Source organism: Sinocyclocheilus grahami, unplaced genomic scaffold (genome assembly GCF_001515645.1).
Source record: "Sinocyclocheilus grahami isolate Dianchi unplaced genomic scaffold, SAMN03320097.WGS_v1.1 scaffold58.1, whole genome shotgun sequence".
In the NCBI taxonomy this organism is placed as follows: Eukaryota; Metazoa; Chordata; class Actinopteri; order Cypriniformes; family Cyprinidae; genus Sinocyclocheilus; species Sinocyclocheilus grahami.
In genome coordinates, this window is record NW_015505237.1 from 1,793,094 (window position 1) to 1,801,208 (window position 8,115).

Here is an 8,115-nt window from a genome sequence, read left to right on the forward strand (position 1 = left end):
AAAAAAAAGGAAATGTGAAGCAGTGCTTTTACATATATTTGAAAGCCTTTGTCAGTTTAATCATTTTCAAGTTTAAGTTGCAGTTGTTTCAGAGTTTGTATGCAAGTCAGTATTAATATGGTAAACTTAAGCATTTATGCTGTTCTCAGATAGTGGATGTAACGGGCTGAATTAGTTCAGATGCTGAAGATGGAACCAACACCCAATTTTCTGATCTGTACCGAATGAACTTTAAGGTGGCAAGATGTCATTGTTTGAATGCCATTTCAAAAAAGTTTATTACCATGTTTTAAGCTACTTTTAGCTGACCCCACTGGTTTAATGATATACCATGAGTATGCTAAATTAATAAACCATATTGCTAGTTTCTGATAAAACACTATTCAGTGGTATGCAATGAAAAAAAAAATATATATATATATATATATAGAAGAGGTTCCATATATGGAAATGGTTGTAAATGTAATGAAAAATTTTTCATGGTTTTGTTATGGCATATAAAGTACGGCAGTTTTTCCAGATTGCAAAAACATTTCCTGAAACATATTTCTCAAAATGATAACCCCCATATCTAAAATCAAAAAGCCATCAAATACACAGAAGACCCATGTCACTATTGTTTTTTGTTTTCAAAATCAAAGATCCCACAACAGTTCCTGAATTTAAGTTTAATGCTAATTGTATTACAATAATGCAGTCAGAAAAAAAACATTTTTGAAAAAAAAAAAAAGTTACATTTACTGCACACTTTAAATATTTTTCACTAGACAATATTATTGTAATATTTATTAATATTAAATTATATCACACAAGACTGGAGACTATTCCCACCAAACCACTGCACCGGAACTATAGACAAATCAAAAATACATATCAACATATATAACATCATTTTAACACCAGGCTTGGCATCCATGGAACTCAGCCGCCACACAGTTCAACTTTTTATTTTCATTTTCCCAGAGTAGAAATTGAGCTTGTGTTTCAACTCGTCATTTATGAAGTTCTTTCCATTCAGGTCCTCTAGAAGAGCTAGCACCATGTTCTTTGCCCTCTGTTCTCGTTTCTTCACGTTCCTCATGTCTCGCTCCAGACTCTCCACTCTAGCCAAGGCTTCTCCGAGTCTAGCCTTTAGATCAGTGGGATCTGCAGGCAATGCATAAGAGTGATCAAGGAAAATAGGAAAATTACATTTTTATGTTATAATGTTTATAACACATCACTCAAAATCATAGCATTTTGGTGCATAAAATACTCACTTACTCACTACAGGTTTAGTCTCTTGTAACTGCTGAGAACAGTCCACTGGCGGCCTCTCTTCAGCTTTCCTTGATGTTCTTGTTTTCCTGGGTGCCACTGGCTAAGGTTGAAGAAAAATGTATAACTGAGCCTAATGACAAGCTATCACAATTGTATAATATAGTGGTAAACCTACTCTTTGTAGATGAGCTGGGAAACTGAAGACAGATGGTTTAGCTCCTTCTCGAATCCTGACAATCTGACCTGTCCTGTCTACATCCCGTGGCTTAAAGTGCTCACTGCACAGCACAGAGCAGTCGCTGGCGGAAAAACCTTTCCTTCTTGTAGCTATTTCCCACTGCCTCCTCAATGCTTTCTCCCTAGGAAACCTTCAAATGTGAGAAAAGTTACATAGCCAGCTAACAATCGTCAGATTCACAATATGTCAGTCACTCACCCGCAACAAGTTGCTTGTCATTAAAGTCAGTTTATAGAAAAAAGTCAACATAGATGATAAGTATTGGGCAATGTGGTTTACAATGTAAAGCATGGGTACTCTAAATTTCAACAGGTTCATTGTATACAGTTTCTTCCTACCAAAGGTCCAAACCGTAATAACTTGCATGGTGTCTGTATTTAGTACAGCTATGGAATTTTTGGAAGAATAATTAGACATTTCTACGTTTTCAGTAAAGTAAATGAAGCAAAAGCCTTTTTAGGATTTGGTGTCACGTGAAAAAAATATTTTGTGTATTATTTGTTTAGTAAACTATTTTTAATAGTAGTAAAAACTTCTGATAACTAATAATGTAAGTAATAAACAATGAAAAACCAGTGTGTACCTTGTTATTGTGTTATCAGCTGAAATAATAAGGAAAGTGAACTTGTCACACAAACTTACTTCTCAAAAAAATGTTTGTCCTATCACAGAAATGCACAAAGTTTCACTCAGCTTCATTTCATTTCTGTAACGCGTTTAGCTCAAGATTTAGGTACACAGCTACGTGGCTTGGTGGCGCTGCTCAAAACAGTGCGATGGGTTGTCAAAGTCGAGATGGGTCATGCTGATTGGACCACTATAATAAATCCCTAAATAAACTATAATACAGCCTGAGACTTTATAAGAACTTCACCTCTAAGATATCTTATACAGTCTCAGCTTTTACAGTTAGCGACTGTTATCGTTAGCAATGAACAGTATGGCTCTGTTAATGTAAAAATGACCTGATACAACCAGACGCAACAGTCTTACTTGTGAAAAGTAATTCCGCGGTATCTGCTTTGGATTGTGCGGCGGTTTTTGCAGCCCCAAGCAGCACACGAATCAGGCATATTTTCTTCAGACCAGTCTTCTGACAAAGAGCTGCCCGGTCCAATATGGCGGCGACACTGACGCTGATGACAGGCCGGCGCTGCCGCTGTCGGAAACAAGAAGCTTCGAAGCAGTTAGTTCTGAATCAGTGGTCCGGGACGCGGGATTTCAGAAAATGGGGATTCTGGTTTCGAAACATTTCATACTTGTGTATATATATATATATATATATATTTTTTTTTTTTCCCCGCTTTTGACTAGCAGGTTCAACTAGTTTGCGGTGTTTCGAGCACGGATCAGTTGGTTCGATTGATTCAAAGCTTCTTTTTGCCATCACTATCGCCCAGATCGGCGTTATCGAGAAATATTTTGTTAGGAATATTAATTCAAAGCTAATATAAAAACAAAACAACGACAAATAAATAATAAAGCACTGCCATACAATAATAGTAATAAAAAAAATGACACCGGAAGTTTGCAAATGTTCGACCAATCATCTTCGATTGTTTCCCTGGCATTTCCTGTGTCAGTTGGAAGCAGCAGTGGGAAGGGTAAAGAGTGGTGACAAACAGCAGAAGTGGTTTCTTGGACCAAACTAAAACACTGGTATTCATTTAAACGGTATTAGCTGACAGCAGAGATGCATTTAAGGTGTTTGTTGTGAAACTGTCAAACGGTAGAGCGCGTCGAGTCAGTCAGCAGATGTTTAACTGAGCGTTTGGTTAGCCATGACTGCTAAACTAGTCGAGCGAGATGTTGCCCAGCAACAGCGCTCAGTTATACTTCTATGTTTATCTACAGTTTTAAACCGTCAGCTAAAAGTAGCGCGTGTTCTTTGTTTTGGACGTCTGTCAGTTGTTATTGACTGAAAGTTACACGAAGCATTTTATGATTGACAATCGATTGAATGTCCTAGGTGTGATCTGAAGTCGGCGTTTAGCGATTAGCGTGTTATGATATTGTGTATATATAGTGAGTTAACCAGTCATCTTCGTTTGTTTGCCAGTCTCTCACACAACAGATTCGTAAATTTGCAACTGAAACCGAAACTGTTCAAGCTAATAGATGCAATATGATGTCTTGTAGTCGTTTACCTGTGTGTTGTTGTCTCTTAGTATTTGTTCAGCAATGCAGAGGAGTGAGATGGAGGATCCAGTAGCTGATAGCAGTGCGGATGATACAGAGATACAGAGCACCGCTGCATCTGAGATGACCAACAGCCCTAAAGAAGCCATAACACAGCCGGATGGCACACCAACCAACAATTCTCAGGCAGAGGAAGGCTGTAAGTGTGTCCTAGTGTGTCCAATTATTCACTGCCACATTTCTTCTCACTCACCTTCCATGTTTCTTGTGTTCAGTGGCAGAGGCTGGAGCGAGTTCTGCCTCCTGTGACATGGCTGAGGAACTGAGCAGACAGCTGGAGGACATCCTCAGCACCTATTGTCTTGAGGATGGTGGTGTTGGCGGTGAGGATGCGGCGGTGACCAACGGCCAGCCTGATGGTGTGGAAGTGAACGGGCTGTCTGAGAAGGAGGCCAAACTGAACGGCAATGGATGCACTGAGAAGGACCGGAAAAAGCTGCAGGACAAGAAGAAAGTGAAGGGCTTGGGTGAGTCAATGTGTTTGCCTGAATGTGCAGCAACGCCTACCTTTGGCTCACTCTTAATGCTCTTTACATTTTCTGGCACAGTTAAACAGTGACAAGACAATGATAATGTTATGAAAGATTTCCATTTCAAATGATTGCTGTTCTTTGAACTTTCTTTTCCACAAAAACAATTTTCAACATTGACAATAAGAAATGTTTCAGAATCAGAATATTAGAATGATTTCTGAAGGATCATGGGACACTGAAGACTGGAGTAATGATGCTGAAAATTCCGCTTTACATCACAGGAAGAAGTTACATTTTACAATATATTCAAATAGACAACAGTTATTTTCAATTAACAGTTAAATTCTACTGATATTTTAGAATTTTGTACTTTACTGTACTTTTAGATCAAATAAATTTAGTCACATTGTTGCTCTGCAAAATTGTGTGTATGAAACCCAGTCATTCCTGTAGGAATCCAGGCGATCGGGAGTTTCATGTATGGGTGAAACACGTCCCCAAGCAAGGTTGCTCATTTTTAAGTTGGCCGCATAAATTCTCCACATTGAGCTAAAAAAAAAACCTGCTTGGTTTTAACGTGACTTCTGTGTGAGCGGTGCTTCTTGCATCTCTACGCTATTGAGAAGAGACAATTTTTGCTCGAATTTTGCTGCAACTGTTTAAATTAGCAAATTAAATGTAAACTGTCAGTTTTTTTTTATTTGAGCGTTGATTATAATATCTAAAAATAATAGCAATTGAATTTGGGCTTTCTTGTCAGTTAAACATTAATATTATAGTCGTGTACTATATAATTTGCGTAATTTAGATTTATTAGATTTTTTTCTGACAATTGCCTGAAATATTCCTGATCATGATCTAAATCAAATTTAATCGAGGGCTTATGATTTCAGAATCAAATCAAATAGTGAAATCTGTGTCAATAACCAGCCCTATTCTTAAACTGAAATCTGTTTTTTGTTGTGTGTTTTAGGCAAGGAGATCACCCTTCTTATGCAGACTCTCAACACATTGAGCACTCCAGAGGAGAAGCTGGGTGGCCTCTGTAAGAAGTATGCTGAGCTGGTAAGACATGATGATATCAAAAGATGTCAACATCTCAGGTCATGTGTTGTATAAAGAGAAAATATCACTCCTAAAGAGAGAAGGTGAAAAAATAAATGCTACCTTTTTGGGTGTAAAAAAAACCTTCACTAACATTATAAATGGAGCTGAGGAATAAAAATAAAACGATGAAAAGAGTTGCCGTTGTGTCCTGATGAGCTGATTTAGCATTTCAGCTGGCTGGGCTTGAGCTTGTTTACATGAATACAGCCCCAAGCAGCACACGAATCAGGCATATTTTCTTCAGACCAGTCTTCTGACAAAGAGCTGCCCGGTCCAATATGGCGGCGACACTGACGCTGATGACAGGCCGGCGCTGCCGCTGTCGGAAACAAGAAGCTTCGAAGCAGTTAGTTCTGAATCAGTGGTCCGGGACGCGGGATTTCAGAAAATGGGGATTCTGGTTTCGAAACATTTCATACTTGTGTATATATATATATATATATATATTTTTTTTTTTTCCCCGCTTTTGACTAGCAGGTTCAACTAGTTTGCGGGGTTTCGAGCACGGATCAGTTGGTTCGATTGATTCAAAGCTTCTTTTTGCCATCACTATCGCCCAGATCGGCGTTATCGAGAAATATTTTGTTAGGAATATTAATTCAAAGCTAATATAAAAACAAAACAACGACAAATAAATAATAAAGCACTGCCATACAATAATAGTAATAAAAAAAATGACACCGGAAGTTTGCAAATGTTCGACCAATCATCTTCGATTGTTTCCCTGGCATTTCCTGTGTCAGTTGGAAGCAGCAGTGGGAAGGGTAAAGAGTGGTGACAAACAGCAGAAGTGGTTTCTTGGACCAAACTAAAACACTGGTATTCATTTAAACGGTATTAGCTGACAGCAGAGATGCATTTAAGGTGTTTGTTGTGAAACTGTCAAACGGTAGAGCGCGTCGAGTCAGTCAGCAGATGTTTAACTGAGCGTTTGGTTAGCCATGACTGCTAAACTAGTCGAGCGAGATGTTGCCCAGCAACAGCGCTCAGTTATACTTCTATGTTTATCTACAGTTTTAAACCGTCAGCTAAAAGTAGCGCGTGTTCTTTGTTTTGGACGTCTGTCAGTTGTTATTGACTGAAAGTTACACGAAGCATTTTATGATTGACAATCGATTGAATGTCCTAGGTGTGATCTGAAGTCGGCGTTTAGCGATTAGCGTGTTATGATATTGTGTATATATAGTGAGTTAACCAGTCATCTTCGTTTGTTTGCCAGTCTCTCACACAACAGATTCGTAAATTTGCAACTGAAACCGAAACTGTTCAAGCTAATAGATGCAATATGATGTCTTGTAGTCGTTTACCTGTGTGTTGTTGTCTCTTAGTATTTGTTCAGCAATGCAGAGGAGTGAGATGGAGGATCCAGTAGCTGATAGCAGTGCGGATGATACAGAGATACAGAGCACCGCTGCATCTGAGATGACCAACAGCCCTAAAGAAGCCATAACACAGCCGGATGGCACACCAACCAACAATTCTCAGGCAGAGGAAGGCTGTAAGTGTGTCCTAGTGTGTCCAATTATTCACTGCCACATTTCTTCTCACTCACCTTCCATGTTTCTTGTGTTCAGTGGCAGAGGCTGGAGCGAGTTCTGCCTCCTGTGACATGGCTGAGGAACTGAGCAGACAGCTGGAGGACATCCTCAGCACCTATTGTCTTGAGGATGGTGGTGTTGGCGGTGAGGATGCGGCGGTGACCAACGGCCAGCCTGATGGTGTGGAAGTGAACGGGCTGTCTGAGAAGGAGGCCAAACTGAACGGCAATGGATGCACTGAGAAGGACCGGAAAAAGCTGCAGGACAAGAAGAAAGTGAAGGGCTTGGGTGAGTCAATGTGTTTGCCTGAATGTGCAGCAACGCCTACCTTTGGCTCACTCTTAATGCTCTTTACATTTTCTGGCACAGTTAAACAGTGACAAGACAATGATAATGTTATGAAAGATTTCCATTTCAAATGATTGCTGTTCTTTGAACTTTCTTTTCCACAAAAACAATTTTCAACATTGACAATAAGAAATGTTTCAGAATCAGAATATTAGAATGATTTCTGAAGGATCATGGGACACTGAAGACTGGAGTAATGATGCTGAAAATTCCGCTTTACATCACAGGAAGAAGTTACATTTTACAATATATTCAAATAGACAACAGTTATTTTCAATTAACAGTTAAATTCTACTGATATTTTAGAATTTTGTACTTTACTGTACTTTTAGATCAAATAAATTTAGTCACATTGTTGCTCTGCAAAATTGTGTGTATGAAACCCAGTCATTCCTGTAGGAATCCAGGCGATCGGGAGTTTCATGTATGGGTGAAACACGTCCCCAAGCAAGGTTGCTCATTTTTAAGTTGGCCACATAAATTCTCCACATTGAGCTAAAAAAAAAAACCTGCTTGGTTTTAACGTGACTTCTGTGTGAGCGGTGCTTCTTGCATCTCTACGCTATTGAGGAGACAATTTTTGCTCGAATTTTGCTGCAACTGTTTAAATTAGCAAATTAAATGTAAACTGTCAGTTTTTTTTATTTGAGCGTTGATTATAATATCTAAAAATAATAGCAATTGAATTTGGGCTTTCTTGTCAGTTAAACATTAATATTATAGTCGTGTACTATATAATTTGCGTAATTTAGATTTATTTTTATTTTTTCTGACAATTGCCTGAAATATTCCTGATCATGATCTAAATCAAATTTAATCGAGGGCTTATGATTTCAGAATCAAATCAAATAGTGAAATCTGTGTCAATAACCAGCCTTATTCTTAAACTGAAATCTGTTTTTTGTTGTGGGTTTTAGGCAAGGAGATCTCCCTTCTTATGCAGACTCTCAAC

The 8,115-nt window shown here is 38.6% G+C and overlaps 1 protein-coding gene across 1 annotated transcript; it reads right to left on the bottom strand.

Annotated features, from left to right (window-relative positions):
- Positions 1 to 937: 937 nt before the first annotated feature.
- LOC107584333 (THAP domain-containing protein 6-like) lies at positions 938 to 2,727 on the bottom strand. Its single transcript, XM_016270909.1, has 4 exons — positions 2,492 to 2,727; positions 1,436 to 1,628; positions 1,264 to 1,360; positions 938 to 1,146 (listed from the first exon to the last, which is right to left on the bottom strand). The coding sequence occupies exons 1-4, from the start codon at positions 2,569 to 2,571 to the stop codon at positions 938 to 940; spliced, it is 579 nt and encodes a 192-aa protein (XP_016126395.1). The 5' UTR covers positions 2,572 to 2,727.
- Positions 2,728 to 8,115: the final 5,388 nt, after the last annotated feature.

Coding starts and splice junctions, on each gene's coding strand:
- LOC107584333 (XM_016270909.1), bottom strand. CDS start 2,571: ATGCCTGATTCGTGTGCTGCTTGGGGCTGCAAAAACCGCCGCACAATC. Junction 1,629..2,491: donor CGCGGAATTACTTTTCACAA/GTAAGACTGTTG, acceptor TCACATTTGAAG/GTTTCCTAGGGAGAAAGCAT. Junction 1,361..1,435: donor TCCCAGCTCATCTACAAAGA/GTAGGTTTACCA, acceptor CTTCAACCTTAG/CCAGTGGCACCCAGGAAAAC.